This window comes from Sycon ciliatum, chromosome 8 (genome assembly GCF_964019385.1).
Source record: "Sycon ciliatum chromosome 8, ocSycCili1.1, whole genome shotgun sequence".
NCBI classification, from domain to species: Eukaryota; Metazoa; Porifera; class Calcarea; order Leucosolenida; family Sycettidae; genus Sycon; species Sycon ciliatum.
The window spans coordinates 12514813-12541652 of NC_088650.1; the positions used below are offsets into that span (position 1 = coordinate 12514813).

Consider the following 26840-nt stretch of genomic DNA (forward strand, 5'->3'; position numbering starts at 1 on the left):
AGCGAAACGTCCTCAGCTGGTTGTGTTTCTCAACACAATTGTTTAGCCGCTTGTTCGGAAACGGACATGCGTCACTCTACTCAAGAGGTTTGACGAGCTAGAGCTATCTTCACCCTGTAAACCCCTCTCACAAAAGTTATTATCTCCGCATAATATTAAATTTAGCAAGTATGTTACTCAAGGGTGCCTAATTGTCCCTGGCCCTATCCCTGTACGTCCAAGTACATGTACACAAAACTGGTGCACCTGTCTGTTGGCCATCTGGCCTGGCACTTCAGCACTGCATGATTTAGCCTGTGATAAAGACCATTGTACACACGCTATCAAAACCCACACATGAACGTGCCACGAAACACCATTACACTTTACTAGCTAATAATTATGATTTCGCTTAAACAAATATTATTAATTTGGTCGTGTGCCTCTGAAAGTGCGTGCTATGGGACTGAGCACCACCCCCAAGTCACTACCCTGGCGTACATCACGTGCAATCATGGTGTAGTTCATTTATACTTTGGTGATCGATTGGGCAAGCTCTCCATACCACTGTCTCGGAGCACAAAGCTCGAACCATATATATTCAGAGGAAAAGCAGCAAGGAGCATCAGTTAGTCTCCGGAGATAGGCAGTCTGATAACAGCTCAAAGGCAGAAGAAACTCCTTGAATGTGCAGATCAGTGCCTGTTTCTCAGTGTGGCGATGACAGCAGAATTTGTTCTCTTTATCGCTAAAATATTAATCAAATTTTTAATACATGATTGTACATGTACATGTATGTGTATGTGACCAATGTCTATGTGTATGAACGCACAACGAAAGCGGTTGGATTCTCACCAAGGAAACATATCCCATGCTACTGAGAGTTTTTTGAATCAATCATCACGCATTACATGTAGGCTATCAGCAAACTGAAACATGGCTGTAGACAGCACTACAAGGTACTCGGCAAGTATACTCAGCCACACAGCAAGGAGCACAAAAAGGAACGATAGCGAAGAGTAAAGTGTGAATATACATATACATGTACTTGAATAACAATAGAGGCAGAACAAGTGCATGTACATGTAGCTGGAATTGGTGTAGAAAGATCCCCAGTTGAAATAGGCATCGGTTTTCTGCAATGGGCGCGCAAATCCTGACCAGTTAAACACACCAGGGCAGAACGAAGGTGTGCGATTACGCTCCGCCAGCTGCCTTGCTTCCTGTTTAATCTCGGTTTGAGTCCTGTCCGGTGCTTCCCTGGGCTATACAGTAGTTGGCCGTGGAGTAGGCCTTGACGGATTGTGCTAATATTTTCGTTATATATAATTATTATGCTTTTCGCATTGCTGAAAAAAATGCAAAATTATGCTATTTTTATACTAAAAGTTATCATAATGCCGCATTAAGGTGGCAGACTACCCAAAAATTCGCTGAAAAATCGAATTTGTAAATTCATATTGAGTGCTACGTCAGTTGAAAGAGCATGAATAGCTGCAAATTCTCTGAAAATTGTGTCCTGATCTGACCGGCCGTTCAAGAGTTATGGCCGAAAATGTGCTCTTGCAAGGAAAGATTTTTTTGTTGCACGCTGTCATTTGTTGGCAGCACTGTATTTGAATGTGAGCAGACCGTGCGCAACTTGTCGTATCATGGAAACACGTGAAAGTGTGCAGAATTTTGCTCCAAGTCCAAAAAATCAGGTTTTTGAGCCACGTATTGGGCTGCACGGCGGCAGGACTTTTGCCAGCACCCTCGTGACGTTGCAGATATGTGGCTTGATTATTGTAGTTGACGTTGATTTAGTGACTTTGGCAAGTTTGAGTCGCGTCAAGAAGTCAGGTAGGATTCAGTACTAGGCAGTAGTGAAACGTGAGTGGTAGTCTTTGCCGGTTTCTGAGGGTATCCTGGATTTGGTGTGCAGCGCTGTGGAAATGGCTTGCTGTGGAGGTCCCAGCACTGGATGTTGTATCAAAGGTACGACCTCGTAGCACACCCTAAACCTAAAAAAATTCAAATATTGACTTGGGTCTGTGGGAGTGTGTGAGAGAACGCCCACTCGTTCCGTTGTGACAGATTCCAGGGCCTCGTTGAGGGGCCCTACCCCATCACCCATGGCTGCTTCTGGACTTGTTCTAGGTTTGAGTCCCGCGCACGAACAGAATGAGCACGAAAATGTGAAAAAGTTGTAAATGCATTTTGTTTGGCTCCTGGGTGGCTCGCACACCGTGGCACTATGCCGGAAATTTGAGTTTTTCCGGCCTGGAAAGCCTGTCAGTGAGGCGCAAGAACTTGTAAATCATGTCCTGAGGGCCAGCATAGTGGCAGGAGTGTGTGGTCAAAATTTCACTCAAATCCATTGAGAAACACCAAAGTTACGGTCAATTGAATGCCATATAAAATTTATGGGTAGGCTGCCCCCTTAAGCGGGATTCCCAGAAGCTTTTTTGTGATGCGACACGCGATGCGACAGGCGCGAAACCGGGAAAACCCCAAATCGCAGCCATGTCGCGGCCCACGCAACTGCCGCAACTGGGCCATCGCAGAAGTTGAGCTTGGCTCAACTTTTGCGATGCGATGCGATGCGACAAGCGATTTGGTGTACGATTTTGACCTTTTCTACAGCAAAGTTGTACAAAGGTGCAAGAGTTGCCTATAAATTTTTACAAGTTGTGTCAAACCGCGCGAATATCATGGTGACGTACCCAAATCAGCAAAACTTTGTCGCATCGCTGACTTCTTCTGTGAATGGTATTTCGCGAGTTCGCATCGCACGCATCCATCGCAGATCGCGTCGCATCGCGTGTCGCATCGCAAAAAAGCTTCTGTGAATCCCGCTTTAAGCGGGATTCACCGAAGCTTTTTTGCGATGCGACACGCGATGCGACAGGCGCGAAACCGGGAAAACCCCAAATCGCAGCCATGTCGCACCCCACGCAACTGACGCAACTGGGCCATCGCATGCCATCGCAGAAGTTGAGCTTGGCTCAAGTTGAGCTTGGCTCAACTTTTGCGATGCGATGCGATGCGACAAGCGATTTGGTGTACGATTTTGACCTTTTCTACAGCAAAGTTGTACAAAGGTGCAAGAGTTGCCTATAAATTTTTACAATTTGTGTCAAACCGCGCGAATATCATGGTGACGTACCCAAATCAGCAAAACTTTGTCGCATCGCTGGCTTCTTCTGTGAATGGTATTTCGCGAGTTCGCATCGCACGCATCCATCGCAGATCGCGTCGCATCGCGTGTCGCATCACAAAAAAGCTTCTGTGAATCCCGCTTTATGCTCACATATGCTGCTAATGTATGATGGTTAAGTGCAAAATAACAGGGGAATTTTTTTGTAGAGGGCGCTGTACTGTAGTAGCAAAAGTTCAACGGGGTCAACGCACCGTGTGACCTAGCTATACGACCGTCACTGATTGGAGTGGACTGGACATGTTATCAAGGGAGTCGAAAACCTACGACTTCCTGGTGCATTTACTTGTACTTGTACTTGTAGAACATGTACAACTGTATGGAATTTGATGCGAACAGGCGGATTATTCCAATTTATGCGATTCGTATGCAATTCGCCTCGAATTATGCGATTATTCGATTTTGGTAGGAATTATGCGAAAATTATGCTAGCATAATCCGTCAAGGCCTACCGTGGAGTTGTCTCCCAAAAAGACAATATCACGTACATGTATATGTCAATGTACATTGTATGTGGTTTGGTGTGCGTAATTGCTATCCGCTTTGCGCCTACTGTTGTGTTCTCACGTGATTTTTCTATCGAATATCAGTATGAGAGTTACATGTACATTTACATGTATATCTCTGTTACAACAAACAATAGGAGGACAGAGGAAGTGTTTTTACTTAGAGTTTCACGCACTAAGCGATCATCAGAAAACTGTTTTTATCTCTGTTATACATATCATACGCATTGCCCGCTGCATAGAGACCTCTGGCTCTAGCGTATAGCGACGAGCTATCTGTGGTGCCTCCTTTGCACCATGCCTGGTAGCTCGGCTTGCTTGGCTCGTAGCTGTACTGACGAGGCCTTATGATTATGAAGTTATGGCCGAAATAGCTTGCTGTCTACAACATTAGGTGTCTGTATCATACATGTACATACATATACAGTGGCAACTGAAATCCGACCCTCTGAGCGGTGCACTCACATCGCAAAGACCCGACACGGGATTGTAACACCACGAAATACTTAGAGACCGCTGGAACGGAGGTCGGAGGTCGGATTTCAGGCGCCACCGGTGTGGTATGATTGTGGTGTTTTGTTTTGCAGCAACCAGCGCGTGTGAGTTTCAGAGCTGCTTCTCATGAACATCCCTGTAGTGTTATGATAAAAGAGGAATATATCACAACATTAGAGCGTTTTAAGATGCCCTCCGAATCTTGTTTAGACCTTATGATATTGATTGTAGTCGAGTCTCTACCTAATAAAACACTTCGTGTTATCGTCGCTCGTGCTAGTTCAAAATGGAAGAAGAACCGGATGAAGAGGTTCAAGACCGTATTGCAAGAGTCATCACAGTGGTTATAATGTTACTACTGATGTTCGTATATATATACTTTGGTCCAATCCTTGCTGACTATGTCCGCTCCTTGCGCTAGGCGGCATGTGCTTCATGTGGTGTCTCTTGCTCCTGAAAAAATGCAACCGGTTTTTTTCAAAGCCATCCCGAGAAACTCGATGACAGACCCCATCGTAATCACAACGTATTGCATTGCTTTGGTGAGGCACGAAAATCCGGCCGTGGGATTAAACACCAGCCACCTCTGTGTACGGCGGCGACACAGTGCCCTAGTGGTTGGACTGCAAGACGATCACGCCGAAACCTGTGAATGTACCTTAGCTGTGCAGTACTACGTTACCCGTACTGCCACCTACTCGCTCCAAGCAAGCAAGACTATCGTTTCCGTGATATACCAGCAGGATATCGTGAGGTCTAGCGTCGTATAGTACACAGTTCGTGTGAACATGAACGAAAATCGTCAAATCCTTGCAGCGTTGCTCCTCCAGTTTGCCTGATTAGAGAGTTCATTTTCCGCAAGGATGAATTCCACTTCATACGTTTTGGTGCGCTTTTAGAAATCCCTCAGCTGGGCGTGCCCCTGCAGGTCAGCTGGCAGTCTTCACCGGCTTTGTTAGCATTCTGGAGCGCGGCGCATGCACGTGTGTAGAATAATGCTCCTTGTACTATGCTGGCCGAGCTACTGTACCAGTAAATGCTGTGCGGCGAAGACTATGGTGAAGATGAGTCAATGGTTATCCGAATGCTGCCCTTATTCATTTTGTCGCCCAGGTCAGCGAACGTACATATACTGCGGACACTAGGCGCTAGGCTAGGCATCAAGCAACGATCAGCTGGCCAATCTGATGCACAACGCACACATCAACGCACCTGTCAATGTCATAACTCTCTCGTCCTCTGTGCACCTATTTCCATCTTGTAGCTCCCCCCCCCCCCAGCATTGCATCCTAGTCACAGCCATCCGAACTGCCTTTAAATATATTTCTCTTTCTCTCTCTCTTTCTCTCTTCCTCTCTCTCTCTCTCTCTCTCTCTCTCTCTCTCTCTCTCTCTCTCTCTCTCTCTCTCTCTCTCTCTCTCTCTCTCTCTCTCTCTCTCTCTCTCTCTCTCTCTCTCTCTCTCTCTCTCTCTCTCTCTGTCTCTGTCTCTGTCTCTGTCTCTGTCTCTGTCTCTGTCTCTGTCTCTGTCTCTGTCTCTGTCTCTGTCTCTGTCTCTGTCTCTGTCTCTGTCTCTCTCTCTCTGTCTCTGTCTCTCTCTCTCTCTCTCTCTCTCTCTCTCTCTCTCTCTCTCTCTCTCTCTCTCTCTCTCTCTCTCTCTCTCTCTCTCTCTCTCTCTCTCTCTCTCTCTCTCTCTCTCCTCAACCATTCTACCTCACCTTCTCTTGTCTTTTACCGCACTAAATCACCCCCTTCCTTTAGGCTATGGTGCGTAAGCCCACGTTAACTCCGGGACCACAGGTCGGTGTTGTGGGCTTGCCTCACTATCACAGGCGTGCCTTGCAGCCCCTACTCTCCCTGCTGTTTTGCTATTGTATATTCTGTTGTTGTCTTCTCCCCTTCTGACGAGTAGGTTGTGTACTTAGTAAAAAAATAATAATAATAATAATAATAAAATATACCTAGCATTGTGCTGCATGATCTAAATGCACATGTATAAGCCGGATATCAGATATCGTCAACCCTGCACCGAATTACAGGAGCCACGCACAAACTAGTTAGGGTGGCGGTGAAAAGATAGTTCTTTTCCGAGTTTACAACTGTAAGCGGTAGTAGAACTGAGATATGGGGACGAAGGAAACTCTATTATTTTAGTAGGAAAGTATGGGGTGTTTTGATATTGCCGTATTGGCGGTGTGGTGCGCGCACGAACGGGCGTGTGTGTGTGTATGTGCGCGCACGCGTGTGTGTGTGCATTTCCGTGATTGGAAACGAGCCAAAACTTGACTATGGCTGTATTATGTTTACACAAGCGTGTGTGAATATAGTACCATTACGCTTGCTGTCATAGTTTAAAACTTATCAATAAACTGTTGGACGGTACCTTTCGGCTGTTGAATAATACAAGAAACTAACTCTCCTCCTCCATGCGCTCTAAAGCCGACCATTGCTATCGTGACCCCTTCGTTATTTGAAGTTATTGGTGTGAGTACTGGCTACCGAGGGTAGCAATGGTCGGCTTTAGAGCACATGGAGGAGGAGAGTTAGTTTCTTGTCATATTTTAATCAACAATTTACATGTAAAAGTGGCAATTCCCCTGCGCTTCTCTCCATTACTGAAGTACAATTTTCATGCTCCAGATCGTCAGACTTCATACTCTTCTTGGAATGTCTCGTCATCCCGCACATCCGTCAGGCATCGCCGGCCATGCCTTTACCCGCTGCGTTAAATTGCCAGGCATGATTGTCTTGCTCCTCCCAAACTTGTTAACTACATGTATGCACAAACCACTAGCATCGATCATACCTTGCCAGAGTGCTCAAACTGACAAGTCAGTGAGCTCTGTGTAATGCAAACAGTAAAGGCACTACCCCATAATATTATACTTGCATGTACTTCAAGTACATGTATGATACAGTATGAACAGGTGGAAAAGATGTTCAAAAAGTAGGGGTGAAAGTTGGCATTGAGATCCCGAGTTCGAGTACTCTGATTTTCTCCGATCGAATATTCGAGTATTCGAGTATTCTTCATCTCCTATAAATTGCACACCGAGGGCCTTAAAATCACATGATACAACCCTGCTTGAATCGAGTGGCTGCCATTTTTCTCTGGTATATAGGTTGCTGGGTCATTTGGGCTCTCTCTACTCGTGAACAAATGTTCACCACACAGTCTGTACATCAATATCTGCCGACTGCTGCTCTGAAACTGCAGATTTCTGTGGTAAATGCATGTACCACGTATGAACGAGTACTCTGATTTATTCCGAGTACGATTATTTCTGAAAAACCCGAGCGAGTACTCGAGTATTCGGTATAATTGTTTCACCCCTATCAAAAAGTAAGAGAGAATAAAGTAGGAAATAGTGAAGAGAAACGTTTTTGAAACTCGGATGTTGAGCCAATAATAAAATGGAGAATGGAAAAGGACATAATTATGGATACGAGTTCAGAGTAACTGTCCACCACCGTAACTACATAATATAATTTAATTATAATACAACCGGAAAGTCAGGTCGTCGAATACTTCAGTGCCCTTTCAGTCAATGTTGTGCCTAGTTGTTGCACTTTCCGACTGTATAATTATAGTATCTAATTAAAAAAATTAGAGGACAGAGAAAGAGGTTTAAGTCTGAGTTTCCCGGAGAGATCTCCTAACAGTGAAAATGGTCACTAATGAAGCGACTGGTGCAGGCAAATATATGCTGGATATAATGAGCGCGAAATTGTGTCCGAAATTCTGAAACAGAATCTATAGCGGTAATCTTAGGTGGAAGGAAATTCTATAATTTGCCGATTTTATATAAGAAAAGGGAAGATGAAAAATTCCCATGAGAGTTGAAAACAAGCATGTTCGGTCTGTTTTCACGACGAGAAATATTGATATCAAAAAGGGATAAGATATGAGGTTGAAAGTGGATGTATTTGAAAGGAATTGTAATAGCGATGAGGGTACGTCTGAAATGGAGGGATTCTAAGCTACACATACTATTTAAACTATCTTTTGCTTCATATCTGTCAAGTTCTCTCTTTGCTGATGTTAGTAACCGTCTACACATTTTAGCCTGCAGGACATCAAACATACATGTAGTTAGCTGTGCAGTAGTTAGGGTGAGGCTCCAGACTGGGGTGGCATATTCTATTATGGGGCGTACATATGATTTGTAGAGCAAGGCAATGTTGGGGCAAGGTAGATAGCGACCCATATAGCACAATCGATTTACTCTTTGCTGAAATATTTTGGATGTGGTATTGAAATGATTATCGAACTTAAGATTGCTGCTGAGCTGCACTCCTAAATGTTCACGAAAACGTTTTGAGAACGGTTCAAAAGACTTTGAAGTTCGTTTCCATATCGTTCGGTTTGGGGTGCGTTTCGTCCGTTGTCGTGTAAACGATAGTAGTAAACGCAACGATTTCGTTCCGTTCCGGATGGACTTCGTTGTCCTGTAAATGCAAATCGTTGTCGTGTACTAGTAAACCAGATTGAGTATATTCCTTGCATTTTTTATGTGTATGATGTTGATGCGGTGTGAGTGTTATTCGCATCACTATCGCCGCCAATAATGAGAAAGGACCAATAAGTTACTAGTTATAGGACAAACAGTCCACCTACATGTACATGTAGGTAACGAGATCTTATACAGTCAGATAGTCATCATCATAGTCCTAACTAGTCAGTGGTCAGTGTTTTGCAATGTTATCGCATGAGCCAATTCAAGTAATTGTTTAGTAACTGGTGGGGTTAGTGGACATTATAGCGTAATTTGTAGTTCCTTGGTCCTTTTTCTTTTCAATAAATTTATCCTTGGCTCTCCATCCAAGTCCGTTCATAACTCGTCATTAGTCACACTAGTAAGGCATTGGTCCTTTCTCTTTACTCATAATATTGGCTCACCATCCGAGTTTAAGTAAGATGGTGATGGTAATTGACACAAAAAGGAGCCAAGCTAGGCAGAGAGCTAGAGAAAGGAAGCGTCTTGAAGTAGATCTGTAAGACCGTGCTGGAAATGTTCAATGTTTTGACTTTGGAGACCATGCACGTCTTAGAGTTGCAAAGCATTGAACAGTTGTTGTTGCTGCACCTACTAGCCACATGGATATGTCATGTAGCACAGCTGGTTGAGGCGTGGTTCATTCCAAACATAAGTACTATCATTCAATGCCAGACCTTGACAGCGCGGGAGAGGTCCACCCCAGAGCAGCTGCATGCGCTTGTTGTACACCTACAGATTCTTGTCAGCTAATAATGTGGGAGATCTGATCCTGGACTTTCTCACAGTATACTGAAGTACATGTACATGTACATGAACTTACGTTCGCTTGAGACTTATACATTATCAGTTATTAGACTGTTTAGACTGAGTTTTTAGCATCCATCGGAACGTCACCTGCAAAGATCAAAGGTGCACATGTATATGTGAGGTTAATGTATTGCCAGTTCATATTTTACTACAGGACTCAGTCTCATTTAACCGTAGAGAAGGAGTGAATTTGATTTGGGTTCCATTCTCATGGCCTTGCCGGCTATTGGATTGAACAGTCACTAGAATCAGGTGCAAGTCTTTTGTAACATTTTATTCAGATTCAGATTACTGATAGTACTATCCCTGTACTAACAAAAGCGGATCTGAATCCAATGAAAATGCAGATCTCTGTGTGCTTCTCTTTGCGACGGGTTCACAGGGCTTGCGAAGTACAATACCAGTACTGAAGTACACGTGCATGGTGCGAGTACTGCGAGACAGTTTCAAAGGCATGGGGGTTATTGGGCATGCCCAGCCAATAGCCTTGCTGTTTAAAAAATGCGATACTAGTAGTCACGTAATATTATGATCTTTAAGCCGATGACCCAGCTATACTCTCGTCGTTCAACTCCTCTCTGTGCGATTGCCCTTCTATACGATAGTTAAAGGGGAAGTATACCCTAAAATCAAATTTTCACCAGTTGTAGTCTTCGGGGTGCTGAGTCGAATGGTCTTAGTCCGAGAAAGCTGCGACGCTCCCTTCCTACTTGAATCCCAATCGAACTCGCGCACTTCCACCGAAACTGGGTGACTGCGCCCTACTAGATGGGGATTTGTATGCAAAATGTCACTAAAAGCGCCATTTCGTTCTTATAAAAGCACGGATGACCGCGATTGGCCCATATGTTGTAGTCTTTTGGACGCTGAGTCGACTGGTTTTGGTCCGAAAAGGCTGCGATGCAGCGTTCCTCCTTTATTCCCAATCGAACATGGTTGAAGAAGCGGTCACGTGGTCCTGGTTGCCCAAATCACCTGGTCACCGCGCCAGCAGGCGACAATTTTCACACCAAGGTTCAACTCGAGTGACAGGACTGCACCCAAAAAAGGTCAAACAGGCTAGTAAGTTGTACCCTGCAGGCACGGTGACCAGGTGACTGGTGTACGCAGGAGCACGTGACCGCTTGTTCAACCATGTTCGATTGGGAATAAAGGAGGAACGCTGCATCGCAGCCTTTTCGGACCAAAACCAGTCGACTCAGCGTCCAAAAGACTACAACATATGGGCCAATCGCGGTCATCCGTGCTTTTATAAGAACGAAATGGCGCTTTTAGTGACATTTTGCATACAAATCCCCATCTAGTAGGGCGCAGTCACCCAGTTTCGGTGGAAGTGCGCGAGTTCGATTGGGATTCAAGTAGGAAGGGAGCGTCTCAGCTTCCTCGGACCAAGACCATTCGACTCAGCACCCCGAAGACTACAACTGGTGAAAATTTGATTTTAGGGTATACTTCCCCTTTAAAGGGGAACTACACCCAAAAATCAAAATTTCAGGGTCCGTAGAGTTTTGGGCGCTGAGTCGAATGGTCAAGGTCCGACTTCGATCAGACCAAGCGTTCATGAGATATATCACTTTCAAATTGTTCACTTTTGGCCGTGCCGTGACGTCACAGCCCCGTGACGTCATTGAGACTTGGTGACCTGATGGCCAGATCTAGAAATACTGGAATTTCGTATCTTCTTCCTGTTCGCGCATGGAAGAAGAGGGTATTCGCGCTCATCATGCCGTCTTGCTGTGTTGTTGGGTGCAATAACCATACCGGCAGCCCTCCTGGGATAAGTCTGCACCGGTTTCCCAAGGACGACAGCTTGGCGGAGCAATGGGTAGCCGCTGTCAAAAGAGACAATCTACCTGACAGTTTCCGAACTACGTCGTTTGTGTGCGCGAGCCATTTCGCGGAGGAGTCTTTTCAGGCAGATTTCAAGGCTCGTGTTTTGGGCACTCCTTCGCGACGGATGCTGGTGCATGGAGCTGTGCCGTGTGTTTTCTCGCACGCAGAACCTCCTGCGAAGCGTCAGCCAAACAAGCTGCAAGCTGCAAAGGATTCAGAAGCAGAGGTGAGTGCAATATTTCATCATTTCCAAATAACGCCTGTTTGCAGTGCGAAGAGGCGTGAAGCTTTTCGGAATCTCACAGGCTGACGGCACTAGAACTACTGTTTCCCAGACTTATTTCTCTATACAATGGCGCGATCGGTGAGCCTGTTTGCGATTGCTGTTTTTGATGGTTTCCAGAAAGAGGAGCAAGAGCGGCTGTACCAGCGCTACCTAGACCTGCGACCGACGCCACCACCCGCAGCGCCTGTACCGGTACTGTCGGAAATAATAATTGCACCAGTCGAAGAAGACTCAGAGATCCTTGAGCCAGACGCATTCGTGTCCGTTGCTGTCCAAACGGACCCACCGCCCTCCAGGTGGGAAGGTCACGAGAACGTTTGCCTGAAGTGTGCCTCTGGTATGGCGAGGGAATTTGTGAGTGTGGGTTCCCAGGCCACGATGGAGGACATCCAGACGGACATGGAGCAACAGCCAGTGGAAATTGTTGATGTGCAAGCGGAACATTCGTGTGATTTGCAGTAAGTCGATGTACCAATTATTTGTGTTACTTTTGGAATTATTTGATATGAGCACACCATGATCGTTGATTTCATAAACAGGACACTAATCATGATAGCAATAATATTTATGTGTACACATGCAGCCAAACTTGTATTTATGGTGCCATTCACGACACACGTAGTCATCAGCAGATAATGCCGGCACACTTTTCAGATTGCCCCAACTTTTATGGAAAGGGCAGTGCAGGGAATATTTCAGCACATTCACTGCATAAAGCAGACGAAGGCGGCAGTTTGGCAGAAGCGGGTCTAATTTTGGAGCCAAATGGTGACTTTCAGGGCGTGCGCGGCTACTCTTTTTGCACGCAGCAATGTATGTAGCACAACAATCCCAATTGGACCTTATTTGGAGACCAACCGGTCTTTTATGGCATAATTTGGTGATTTCTGGATCTTCTTGCTCAGCAAAGCATAATGTCCTGTTGTTTGGACACATACCATCATACCGCTCGCCTTCGGTGCACCAGGTCCGTGCATACACTGCCCTACAAAATTTGTAAAATCATGTAGTAACTATAAATCCTCACAACTGTCACCAAGTGGTCTGTCGGCCACACTGATCATCCCTCTTGTAGTATGCAAATAAGTCCAATATCTATATTCTGGTTTTGGATACTTTCTCTATTCTTTCAGACCAAGCCATCATGCACCTCAGGATCCACGAACACCGACGAAAAGCACCCCACCAGGACCCACATTGCAGCCAAGTCTGCATGTGACCCCAACGAAACCAGCCATCTTGAAGGTACCGACGTCTTCATCAAGCCTCACATCTGAAGCGTCTGAGGATTCACCTCTGTACAGCCCTAGCATGTCAGCTGCATCTTCATCCGGTGACGAGTCGGCGGATGGAGAAGACGACGATGATGATCTGGATAGCAGATATGATTTTCACCTGGTGTCGACCACATCCCTGAGTCGCCTGCTTCGCTTTTGCCCTGACTGTGGAGATCCTGTTATTCATCAGACAAAGTCAAGGTGTGGTACCATGGTCACTGTCCACTTGACCTGTAAACGCGGATGCTCTGTTACCTGGCGTTCACAAGAGGTTATCCCACCCAAACAACCAATTGGTAAGCTTAGAGCCGAAGCTAAATATTTCCAGTGAAAATGTGTCATTGCCAAATGATTTCTTTCTCCTCAATTTCACAATCCTGTCACATATGCCGGCATAACTCGCTCAAATGTATCAAAGAAACAGAGCAACAACAACAACAACGAAATGAACAAACGAAATCTGGTTATGACGGATGAACGATTGTATGTTCTTGCTCTCTCCATTACAAGCAACATCCTTGTGGTGGCTGCCATTATCTTCTGTGGTGGATGCTTCGAGAAGTTCTCAGCATTTGCCAACTTCTTGAAGTGGAACTTCATCAGCTCCACTGCATACTACAAGTGCCAGAAGTCAATTGTCCTGCCTATCATCCAGGCGGCTTGGGCAGCAGAAACGATGCGTGTGAAGACCTTACTTCAAGGTTGGTGAATTCTAGATGCGAATTGAACATGGATACCTTGATCTGTGGATATTCCTTTCCAGTGTAACTGCTAGCATACATGCTCCAATTCATTTAGTGGTGAATTTATAGATGCCCAACACTCTGTTTCCTATACCACGTGTTTCATTTAGACCCCTCCCTTATCTCTCTCTCTCTCTCTCTCTCTCTCTCTCTCTCTCTGCTGTACAACAAGTGTGCACACGATCCTCTGCCCTCCGAAGAGCAGAGAAAAGTCAAATGGCTGAAACCAGGCAAGTGGCCAATGTTTGTGCACGCCATGTGTTAGGTTCAGTCATATTCTGCTCAAGTTCTGCATTTTCTTTGCTACGCAATTTGGATAACTATGCTGGTTCAAGAAAACCCTATTTTCATTCTTATGTGATTCTTATGTGATTTCTATGAACCTGGTAGGCTATCCTCACCGGGATACTAAAATGTCTGAAGCCTTCCTGCAACTCATACCGATATTCCCATTGTGTGTGTGTGTGTGCGTGCGCATGCGTGTGTGTACATGCCATCATTTGGTGCAGGAACTCCAGCGTATCAGGTGCTACATGGCATTGTGATAGACAAGAGATTGCTGAAGGACATGGCAGGGCTGACTAAATTCTGCCACACAGGATTACTGGAGGTGAGATTCCAATACTACAACACACCCACAACATGCCAGCAACACATCTCTACGTGTAGGAAAACCGAGCACCCAAAACGAAAGTACTATTATGGAGTACACATACATGTAGGTTCTGACTTTCTTCGTGCACATACTAGGGTAGGTAAGTAGCTCAATACACCCCCCCCCCCCCCCACCACCACCACCAAAAAATAAAATAACCACTTCTTGTTTCATACGTGTGCCCTTGTGCAGGTGTATCACAGCGTCATGACGAAGTATGTCCCAAAGAGAATACACTTCTCTGTGGACGGCATGATCGCTCGAACTCAGTTGGCAGCTCTGGACCATAACTCTAATGTTGGACGCCAGCACAGCAAGACAGCATCAGGACAGGAGAGATACAAGGTGCAATTTTCTCGGCAGAAAGGAGATTATGTTGCCAAGAAAATGTATGACCGCAAGAGCTACCAGTTCGTGGAGCAGCTAATGGCTGATGTTGTGAAAGTTGCACGTCGCAACTTGGATGTTGCCAGCTTGCCTGAGCGTCCACACTTGCCAATATCACGACAAGAACCTCCACAGAAGACTGACATTGTAGAACGCTTGCGATCTAGGATGGGCAAGGAATAAACACAGGGTGCGTAATTTCTCAATGTGCTTTTGTGTATCTGAGTACTTTTATTGCAAAGTAGCATGCAGCATTTACAAAATACGAGTACATGCAAATCCGTCACTTCAAAAAATGTGCTAATAGTGTACACAATTTTCTGCCAATGGGAGAAGTTCGAATTCAATTATACATGTAAGCAGTCAGGGTAGTGAACAGCCAAATACAACATTTAGTAATATTTACTTACAGGTCAGTCATCTGGCCATTGCACCGGTTCGTCCTCCGCTTCTCTGAACCCTTGATATGGCTCTCCTAGAAACATCCATAAAATAGAAAGCGCACACATGACAACAACTCGCATATATCAACATAATTATTATCTTGCCCTTTTGAATGTCGTTATTCAGAAGGTTCGCAGCATGGTAATTTTCTATGTTGTGCTTGTATCCATTTACCTTCAGGATTGGGATACTTTGCTCGTATGACGTTGACGGCGCAGGACGGAATCCGACAACGGACATGTCTGCCCAGTTTCCCATGTATGAACAGCGTGTACTGTCGATAAGCTGCATAGCGCAGCGACCTGCAGTTCAAGGACAGAAGATAGTTCACATACGAACAATGTTCAGCTCTTGTGTCGTGTTCTGCTTGGTGTGGATGCTGATCAGAGCCAGAAAGAGAGAGAGAGAGTGTGCGTCGGGGGAGGTGGGGGAGCATGACCATTTGTGCACACACACACACACTTTTGTCCATGTGTGCACGCAAGCGCGTGTGCAGATACGCGCGTGTGCAGATACGCGCGTGTGTGTGTGGGGGGGGGGGGGTGCAAGCGCATAATTATGTGCACAAATTGTATTCACAATCATGAATGACAGAGAGCTTTTTGTGTATTGAACAGGACGATGTCATGCTAATTATCGGATACCATGCACTGCATGCTGCTGCCACTGCTAGACTGCAAAGAATATGGTGGTATGTGTGCATACACAGCAAGGTGGAATACGAGGGAACTTCTCAAATGTGATTTTGTACAAGTATAATGACAACCTGAGGTGATAATGTATCGCCACAATGCTAAGGCCAAGGGAGGTATCCTGCACTTATGTCAAATACTCGTGCAGCACAAGTACGACATGCATGGAGAAAATGCTTGCCCTGCTATGTAGCAAACTTCATGTACCTGGATCATGGGGTGAGGGGACTAGACTATTGTACGAACACAAATTTTTCACAATTCAGGGCGTGAAGAGAACGATTCGATTTTGTACAGTACGTAGAGCCCTAGATTGTTCAAACACTTACCTATTGTCAGGTTCGTCAGATAGCTGCTTTGGCTGCTGCTTCATTTCGAAGTACCCTCGCCAAGCGGTCGCCAGAACTTGCTGGTGGAGCACGACAGTCTCGAAGTCTGGTATCTCTGCAACACATCGAACTCCGTGCTCCCGAGTTCTCTCCAGAGTAATGGCTGCGTCCTGGCAGCAGATACAATCCAGCCGTTCTGGCATTGCACGGCACTTACTGCAGTCACACCACTCGGTGTTGCCCAGCCGGTTCAACGGAGGCCACAAGACGTCACCTACTGCAGCCATTTCTGCCTCGTCCTCGTTCACTTCAAAATCAGCCTCCGCTTGCGCCGCCAACTCCATTTCTGAAAATTTTGGCTCTCGCCCGAAACCAAACATTTCCAGATCAGGCTCACCCAAGCAGTCCAGGTCGTCTGATGCCTCGGAATCGCTCATTCTGCAGGCTTCTTCTCCTCCAAACTATACTTTCCAACACAAATTCAGCTTGTGCTCTGATCTCGGCCCAAGCACTCAAGTCTCAATGACGTAGGAGGGCGTTTTGGGGGTGTGTCGCGGCCGCATGACGTCATGGCGCGTCCCCCGAAAGGACAATTTGAAAGTGATATATCTCATGAACGCTTGGTCTGATCGAAGTCGGACCTTGACCATCCGACTCAGCGCCCAAAACTCTACGGACCCTGAAATTTTGATTTTTGGGTGTAATTCCCCTTTAATGATATGTTCGCTAGCCGATGAGACAGGTGGAATGTTTGGCTCTTGTTCGCGAACTGTACTGCATTTCCTACCCGATTCCATCACACCAGCATATTACATTATGTTTGCATCGGTTATAGTGATTGATGTAAAATCAAGCGATGTTAGAGGAGAACAGGGTGTTACTTCTTCGTGAAGAACTTGTCCAGTGAGTGTTGTTTGGTGAGTTTTGCTCGCACAAGTTGCCAAAATATGCCTCCATCTTGAGGAAATGCTGATTTTCTGTGTCAGGAGCTACAGCCAGCTACATGACAGTGTACATGTATGTAGTGCGTATGTGCACGGCGCGCTGAGTCGTTTGACACCCCACTCGCATACATTGCATGCAGTATCGGTCATAGTAATATATCGCTTATAGTGATAAAATGCTCAAAATCAAACACCAACGCTATAGGCGATACTGACTGTACATGTATTGGCATTAGCGATTACGGCCATACTTGCAGCTCGAGAGAGCCTGACACGCCGCCTTGGTTTTTCTCTCCGTGCTTACATGTGTGTCGACATTGCATAATTCAGAATGCTTTAAAGCGCACTAAAGAGACTGATCATGTCTTCAAAAGTACATGTGCTCGTTTCCAAGAACGCATTTCCGAGAAGCATTCTTTCGCATTGTTTCAAAACAAAAAAGGCCTTGGAACTATCAAGAAAACAAAATGGGGTTGTATTTGCCTCGTGTCCTAATTGTCACAGCCTGGTGCCTGACATTCTTCCTTGGCCTTTCTGAAGCAGAAAAGGACTGTGTTGCTCATATGTTGCGAACCGCTGGAATTGGCCAGCAAAAGGCGCAAACGTACTCGAAGGCCATGGCAAGCTTCCGAGTCCACCCCAACGACCTCAAAACTGCTTCGACCTTGGCACTCCGTCTTATTGGAATCGTGGAGAAGAAAGACAGGAAAATGATCATTTCTTGTTTTTCATCGTCTGTCAACGACAGCATGAGACCGGCCAGCTGCGTTGGATTTAATGCATGCGACGAGTTTTCCACATGCATTACTCATTCGTCAGCTCCCTATTTCGTGTGTCGAGCTGAAGTGTGCGCGGGACATCCTTGCCTGAACGGCGGAACGTGCAGAGGGACACGGATTACTTTCACGTGTGACTGCGCCATAGGTTTCGCGGGACGCCATTGTGAGGAGAAGTACCTGACTAAAGAGCTGGAGTTGGCTCGTCTAGATAATGCCGTCAACAGCATCAACCGTAACTCTGAGTTCTTCATCGACCAGGTTTTGCATAACATGTCGGCACTCACAGCTCGCTTGGACACCCTTCACTGAGGCAATATCAGTGCTGGACTTAAACATCAAAGCTACCAAGTCTATAGTAATTCCAAGCAAGAAATACGTTGCCTATTTCGAAGTGGCCTCATACGAAGACGCTAAAACAAGTTGCAAGGCAAAAGGTGGTGTACTTGCCACAATTCTGAATCCAGATGAAAACGCAGCCGTGATCAATGCAATCGGAGGCAGCCAACATCCATCCGTGTGGATCGGTGGTGACGACTTGAACGCGGAAGGCACTTTCGAATGGGTCAACGGAGACGAGTTTACATATACCAACTGGGAAGAAGGAGAGCCAAACAGTTATTTAGGAAACGAAGATTGCCTCGCTGTATGGCCCAATTTTCCCACATGGAACGACTCCATATGTAACTTTGAGAGGCCATACGTGTGCCAGTTTGTGTGAATGTACTTCATACGCATAGTAGTACGTAATTCTGACGTCACAATGCAGAGCAACAGAGACCAACATCATTATCGTGACGATTGTCGCTATCGTGACTCCTACTTTCATGCTTAAAAAAACTCATCAGACGTGTTTCGACACGAAACGAGGAGTGACGATAACGACAGTCGTCTCTGTTGTCTATACTTCGAAGTAGAAAGAAAAAGGACCAAGGAACTACAAGTACAAAATTTCCTCGTCTCTGTTGTTCTGCTTTTTTTGGTACCCTCTGCACTTGTAAATAGATCGAGCACCATTTGCAGAAAGGACCTGAGACAATTTGTCTACAATCATGTATTTCTGATGTGACGTGGAGCACAGTCAGAATTTCAACCATTTTACCTTAGTCCGCACAACTCTCGTTTCACATACTAGTACATGTATTCTCCTAAACCTTCTATCAGTGCTTCTGGGTTAATGCTCATGTATTCCGTTTCCGTGGCCTACATGTATTCTTTACGTAGAGAGCAACTGTTTTCTCTCTCTCTCTCTCTATTTCTCTCTCTTTCTCTCTCTCTCTATCTCTCCCCTCAACCATTCTACCTCACCTTCTCTGGTCTTTTATCGCACTAAATCACCCCCTTCCTTTAGGCTATGGTGCGCAAGCCCACGTTAACGCCGAGAACATAGGTCGGTGTTGTGGGCTTGCCTCACCAGCATAGGCTTGCTTTGCAGCCCCTACTGTCCCTGCTGTTTTGTTATTGTGAAAAGAAGAACAAAATGTTACGAGTTATGACTAACTGTCCACCAACGTAACCATATCTTATACAAATCAGCGAGTGCGACAAAATCTGACTGTATAAGATCTGGTAACGTTGGTGGACAGTTAGTCATAACTCGTAACATTTTGTCCTTCTTCTTTTCACAATAATTTAATTGGCTCACCATCCGTGTATTGTTATTGTATATTCTGTTGTTGTATTCTCCGCTTCTGACGAGTAGATTGTGTACTTAGTAAAACATAATAATAATAAAATAAACCTAGCATTGTGCTGCCTGATGTAAATGCACATGTATCAGCCGGATATCAGATATCGTCAACCCTGCACCGAATTACAGGAGCCACGCACAAACTAGTTAGGGTGGCGGTGAAAAGATAGTTCTTTTCCGAGTTTACAACTGTAAGCTGGAGTAAAACTGAGATGTGGGGACGAAGGAAACTCTATTTAGTAGGAAAGTATAGTGTGTTTTGATATTGCAACAACAAGTGTACTGGGTAATGAGGACATCTTCAAGGTTGGGGCACTACAGCCTGGGCCAACACAGCCTACAATCGAAACATGTAATAGCTAAACAGATAGTTAGCATCTTTCAGTGAACTCTGTTTTATCCAACCTCATATTTAGGTTCGGCCCCGTAATATGAGCCGCGCCAAGCTAAAAAGTGGCTTAGCGTTTTGCCAACAAATCGAGAAAATCACCAAAACGTCACAGTCGGCAAAATTCTACTCGAGCGCAGTCGCGAAAATATTCACTTTCGAGCACCCTTTGAACCTTTCAAGTAAAATAGTTTGCAAGTGGAGAAGAAGAAAGAGGCCTTTTATTTTTGAGCAACACTTCTTCAGTGTTCCCTCTTTCATCGTTGTGGGGATTTCTTGCCCCTGCCAGAGATCGTAATGGAGCGTTCTGGAGAATGTGGAGGTGAGCAGGATGACACTCTGTCTCCGTGTGCGCCACTTGACGAGGAAAATTCGCTCATTCATAGTGGCCGTGTTTCTCATCGTGGCAACGACTAGAGCGGCTAGTATAGCTATGGGGAGACGTGTACAAGCCGTCCGACTATCATTCTGACAAGCTGCCTAGTGAGTTGGCTCTTGCTGCGATGTTTCACTTTGTTTCGGCACCTTCAAATGTTCATGACGTGGCGTACTGTATTCCAAAATTTCCTCATTTCAAGGCCAATGGTGCCACACGACGAAGCGACGAATTGACTCTACCTGTAAGCATTATTGTGGTGCCTTCCACCACTACCTGCACCAGGGAAGGAGAATGACATGGACTAGGACGGACAAGGAATCAGTGCCGCTTTTTAGCGATGTGCTGTCTGCTGGACCTACACGTACGTGCAAGGGACGGATGGAGCTCGATCTCTGGCACAACACTACGAGCTACATGAAAGGATTAATTCATGCTGACATAGGTGATCGGAGAGAGTAACGGACTGTCTTGGTAAGACTTAGATGCGATGTATCCCAGCCCAGCGAAAATATAGTCACAGACTCACAACATCATTGAAGGATATGAAAATTCGTGGTGTTTGAAGAAATGACATGAGATAAATAGATCAATTATTTATTCTTTCTTTGGATCTTCTAATTAGAAAACAAGTGCTCGTTCTTCTTGTATTGCTTCCACACCTGCTAAGCTTTGTCTCCACTTGGTGTCCCATGATTTTGGGAGTTTGGGCTGGTCTTCAAATCCTTAGTGTCATTGATACCAGGTATGCTGTGACATGTGCGCAATGTATACGTATTTATGGCACATATACATTTCAGATGGGCACCAAACTTTTCCTGATGGAAGTTGGATAGGTAGACATCACTTTGGCATGGAAAAAGAAATTTCCAAAAATTATGCCTAATAAGAAAGGGTTTGCTCCCCACACCGGAGCTCGCGCTATTCCGTCGACTTTACTTGACACTTGACTGACTCACGACTGCCATCCAGAGCACACGAGAAGTCCATCGAACCTGTGACTCGGCAAACCTGCAAGAAAGCACCACTCCCTGCTCAATACACAGTGTTTCGGGGAATTCACCCCTCATCAGTTCAGCTTGAGTAGGCTGAGGAAGATTGTGCCTGAAGAGCACCACTTATATAGTGCTCTCCAGTATATTATAGTGCTCTGTGGGGAGCAAACCCTTTCTTACAAATCATCGCCGAAGTCGCAACCACTACTTCGTATTATGCCTAATAATAATAATATTCGCGGGATCCGCGTCGGCATCGCTTGAATGTTCAGAAACACACAAACTAGCCTTCGCATCCGCAGGCCACCACTATGCCTGTTAACCTTAGTGGCGAATGCAGACCTCACAAGTGAGTCAGGGGAGAGGAGGTTAGTTTCTCAACCAATCGGGCGTGTAACGGCCCATAACCCTTTAAATTGCATCCTTGTTATTCTCACTCCGAGCTGTGAGTACCCAGTTGACCGTGGGTGTCGGCGCAGTTCAACACGCGTAAAAAGTCTTTTTACACGCTCCCTGCTACCAGCGCGGGTCTTGAACTCGGGACCTCATGATTCGCAGGCAGGCCTGCAAACCAATCGGCCATATGCGTTGGTTGTGCCTAAGCCACCTTTTTGCTTGGCTCGGCTCATATAAAAAAAAAAATTTCACGGTTCGCGTGAGACTCGGCTGGAAGCCGGGTTTTCCGCATCCGTAGGAACGCCACCACCCTTCAAGGATCAAGGCGCAGATGCAGCTCCTAAAGCGGTGGGAGGTGAGTAGATCAGCTCACCAGCAAGTGGTCAAAGACCGAAAATCCCATTCACTGCATCCATGTTTTCCTCGTGCCAGGCCACGAGTTCCCAATTAACTGTGGGTCGCAGCACGGCTGGAAAAAATCCTTCCGCTTCCAAGCAGGACTTGAACCTGGTACCCTCTGTTTCTCAATCATGGTATTAGACCATCCCACTATGCCTGCCTGCTCGGCTCATATAATGCCTTTTCTAATCATTGACAATCCTGATACCAAACTGCCCTCCTGTACTTGTAGAATGATGGCCAGTCCCTCGCCTTAAATTACAATGGCCAGGGTGGATTTAAAAATTATCATCATTGACCTTTAATGTCTATCGCGAAAGCTCAAGCTTGTGGCCAGCCAAGCACTGCATGTGTGATGCCAGCGATGAGAGTTCTGACAAACACTACATAAAGTATTGGTAACGGCGTCGTGCTACCGCTTTCAGTTAGCCGGCTTTCACAGCAGCGCGGTCGTCATTCATGTATCATTATTACGTCTACTTCCCCTGGTCTTACCCCAAGACGAAAATGATAGTAGCTGACTAACCGAAATTAACCCTTTATGTACGGTGTGTACGCGAATCGATCATATTATAATTATTATTATTATGATCGATTCAGTCGACACGGATTTTAGGTAGGCGATCATGGTCCGATCGCCGCGATTTTTGAATCAATCAACGGCTGAAACATGTGTCTTTTCAAACGCGTAAAAAAACCGCTTGTCCCAACGGAAAGTGTGGGTCAAATCAGGCGCTGAAGTTTGTTGTCAGTGGTTTGCACTCTGGATGTGTACGATGAATTTTGCAGGGTAGTTGAAGTCATGGCAGGTCGACGAAACCTCTTCCGCATGACTGCGGAGGAGGCCGTCGACAGTTTGTTTCAATGGAATTCTGAAGAAATACTCTATTTTCCGTTTGCGTCTTTCCCTCAAACCAGTGAACAATTATAATACATGTACATGTACTTGGAATTTAAAAAATATATAAAAAACTTGGAGTTAATGTACATGTACATGTACTGCTTAGGACTAATCTCGGTGCACTGGGGGATTGAATTCCAGCCGTGGTGCAAGGAGACGCATGGGGACACCGCTGACAATACACACATGATCTCTCAGTTCACGGTCCGTTGGCCTGACCGTGCGCACGCAGGATTCTCTAAGGTTTTCATGTTATGCTATGCCGCCTGAAGGCGATTAGCGGGTTTTTGATCATTCAGTTCAGAAGTTGCGAAACAGCTATCTGGAGACTAGCATAATTATGTAAGTATCCCTCACTGTCCCAGCAAGCCAATCAGAACATCGTTTGTGTTTGAATCACATGCTCACTGGGTACGTCAATGACAGGTCCCATGATGATGCATGTACATGTATGTGAATGTTTTCACACAAGTCTTATAATCAGGAGCAAAACATCGTATGTTCGTGGAGTTGATCGGCTGGCGCACGCGTGGGGAATATTACGCAACATTCCTTGGGATTGCTGGGACAAACCGGGGTTCTCAGCAAGAACTGAGGAAGATATTTTCAGAGTGCTGACTATTGTGTGTGGGTACTTCACGGCAGAACACCTACATGTACATGAAGTTTTGTTCTTGGAATTGTTTCGGTCCGTCCTGTTCTCCCGAGCTACTTGCTGCTTATCAGCATTTTTCAACGTGCGATGCTGCAACTGCAATATACATTAACGTAAAACCATGTTCAGAAAATAACGCAGTTTAACTTCTCAACTAACGCGGGAAGGGATCCACATTCTCCGTAGGCATCCATTCTCATGCGGAGAAATCTGGAATCCTTTGCCGAATGAACTCAATGTGCATGTATATTGAGAACTCAGAAATAGGGACACACTGGGCCATTTGAAAATTTAAAAAAAACCCTGAATCGGAGGATATGAAATGGAATTAGTGGTCTCCCCCTGGCCCCCGCCACACAGCAACGCAAACTCTTGATTGTGTCTCCATTCTTATACTATACCAACAATTGACGAGGGTGCAGGAGGAGAAAGACAAAAAGACTAGTGAGTAGACGGTGAACCTCTTTCAGTAGTCTAAGTATGGTGTTATGGCAAATCACTGCCGCTAGCCTTTGGGTGTCATTACGTTCATGGTAATTCCAATGCATGCCCGCATCAACGTGCCCTTCTTTGGTGTCAGTTATGCTGTGTGCACGCGTAGAGGTGATACATTTATTGTTCCTGTGTGGACCAGTCTAATCATAATTATTCCTGGCTGTTCTTTTGTGCTATTCATGCTATTCATGATGCATGTAGTAGTAGTAGTGCATCGTGTTGTGTTATGCATGTCTCATGTGCCGTTTCCCGCGCGCGCGTGAAACCGACTTCGCGGCTTGTAGTTTCTGTGCATAATTAGTTGAGTCGGCGTCTTGTTGTTTGGACTGGAGACTACACCGAGTTGTGTTCTTTTCGTTGTTTCAGTCAGTTACAGCTTGCAGTTATTCCTCTCGTGTAGTTCAGTTGCTTTACTAGTGTCTCATCCTGAAGTAAAGATTATTCGTTATTATCTCTGTGAGTCAGATCCCTCTCTCGTCTAATGGTAGCAGAGGATGGTTATCTTCACCTAGTCGGAAGTCCATCGGAGCGAGATGTCTGAACACAGCGACGATATCAGTCACGAGCGGAACAGGGTCACGGTAGGCGATGATGTTGGGCCTGGCCATGATGTTGAGCCTGGCGATTATGTTGAGCCTGGCGATTATGTTGAGCCTGGCGATTATGTTGAGCCTGGCGATTATGTTGAGCCTGGCGATTATGTTGAGCCTGGTAATACGGACGGCCAGGAAGAGCAAGTCAACGATGCTGTGACCTCGGCATCTGCAGACATGAGAGTGGCAAAAATTCAAATGAAACGGCGCTTGACGTCGCGGCGACGAGGCTTGATTTTGCAGATCCGTGACGAGAAGTTGAGTTTGGATGCCGTGAGAGACGAATTCGAGGCAGTGCAATGGTTCGCCAACGAGGTGAATCAGGTGTTGGAGTCACTGGTGACGTGTTTTCAAGCCGAGAAAAAAGGCAAAGCAGTCGACGCAGCAATAACGGAGCTGGAGGAAGTGGCAGAAGCAATGGCGCACCTGGAGCAGCAGGTGGAGATGTACGAGGAGCAACAACATATTCGTGCGCGTCATTCCGCAGGGTTCAGTCAGTACCACCCTGTTATGCCATCAAGCTTCAACGCTGCTCACGACCCATTAGGTGGGGTGTCAGGAACTGCTCAGTCTGCGAGTTCTGCACAGTCCGCTAGACCGTCTTCCGCGCCTGGTGGCGTCAGTGCGGACTTCACTCCTGTCACAAGCAACACAGACACATTTGCAGCAAGCAACACATTCAGCACCAACAGGCCTGTCAGTGCCAGTGTCTCAAGTAAAAGCGCAATCACCTCACTTTCTTCGTCTGTAGGTGCACCCACAAGCTCCAGCTCTACTCCACCAGTCAGTGTGAGTGCAGGGAGCAGTCACCACTCCAGTTCTAGTACCAGTAGTAGCCATAGCATCAGTTCCCGCACAAGTAGCAGTGCGCCAGCAGCAGCAGCAGCAGGCCCCACAGTGCCACTGAGTCAGGCCAGCAACACCAGCGCACCTGTAGCTGTACAAGCAACCAATAGCAATGTACTGCCCAGGCAATCAGCCCCTGTTCACTCCAGCAGGGTACACACAGCAGTCATGAGTGGAAGTAGCCAGAGACCAGCCCATACATTACACCAGTCTGTGGCCGCCGTCCCATTTGTACCTAGAGCCAGTTTCAGGCCTACACAGAGTGTGGCACATGGCCATGGCGGCAGCTACAATGATCTACCAGTACCAACTCCATCGAGACCATCTAGTTTTGCTGCACCACCAGCTGGAGCCACAGACGTCTTCAGCAAAATGAGAAGCATTTCAATACCCGTGTTTGATGGGGATAAGCGTGCCTATGAGTTATGGAAGGCCACGTTCCTGGCGTGCGTGGACAGTGCGCCAATCAGCCCAACCCTGAAGCTGTTGCAGCTACGACAGTATGTAGCGGGAGAAGCGCTAAGATGCATCGAGCGGCTAGGGTACGCCCCGGACTCATACCACAAGGCAATGGAACGCCTGGAACGGAAATTCGGAGGTACGCGGCGCCAAGTGATGGTGTACTTAGATGAACTGGAACGATTCAAGCCATTACACGGAGATCGAGTCAACGCACAAGATCTGGAACAGTTCTCAGATTTGTTGGAAGTAGCCGTGACCAACTTGAAAGCAGCGGGTCGCCAATCGGAGCTAGAGGTGGGCACTCTGTACGCGCGAATCCAGCAGAAGCTGCCAGAAGACCTGCTGACAAGATACCATAGGTGGCTCTATGAGCATCAGCGCCCAGAAGGGGTGGAAGCGTTGCTCGAGTGGGTCAATCTCGAGGCCGACTTTCACATTACCGCCAATGAAGCCATCGCAGGCCTAGCACCTGGTCGCCATAGACATGGCCGAGAGCGCCCAGCAGCCCGAGGCCACTCATTCCATGCAGCAGAGTCACCCAATCCGACACCGGCAGCGTGTCCAGTATGCTCCCAGGACCATCAAGTGTGGACATGCAAAGAGTTCAAGGAAATGGATGTGGACAAGCGTTGGAAAGTGGCGAAAACACATCGGCTCTGCTATCGCTGTCTGGGCAAGGGCCACCGAGGTGCTGACTGCCAGCGGAAGAGAAAGTGTGGCGTAGACAAGTGCAGCGATACCCACAACTATCTGCTTCACAGGGCAGTAGCCATTGACACGTCTAGAGCCAGCAAT

General features: G+C 46.3%; 1 protein-coding gene across 1 annotated transcript; it reads right to left on the reverse strand.

Annotated features, from left to right (window-relative positions):
* Positions 1-14554: 14554 nt before the first annotated feature.
* LOC135822864 (P2X purinoceptor 7-like) lies at positions 14555-16429 on the reverse strand. Its single transcript, XM_065335698.1, has 4 exons — positions 16130-16429; positions 15283-15410; positions 15075-15139; positions 14555-14827 (listed from the first exon to the last, which is right to left on the reverse strand). Exons 1-3 carry the CDS (start codon positions 16414-16416, stop codon positions 15078-15080), a joined length of 477 nt encoding a protein of 158 aa, XP_065191770.1. The 5' UTR covers positions 16417-16429; the 3' UTR covers positions 14555-14827; positions 15075-15077.
* Positions 16430-26840: the final 10411 nt, after the last annotated feature.

Bases quoted from the DNA above. Each gene is read 5' to 3' on its own strand.
- LOC135822864 (XM_065335698.1), bottom strand. From the start codon at position 16,416: ATGGCTGCAGTAGGTGACGTCTTGTGGCCTCCGTTGAACCGGCTGGGC. The intron at 15,411-16,129 runs GTAAGTGTTTGA...CTTGAACTGCAG, and splicing joins TCTGACGAACCTGACAATAG to GTCGCTGCGCTATGCAGCTT. The intron at 15,140-15,282 runs GTAAATGGATAC...GGATGTTTCTAG, and splicing joins AAAGTATCCCAATCCTGAAG to GAGAGCCATATCAAGGGTTC.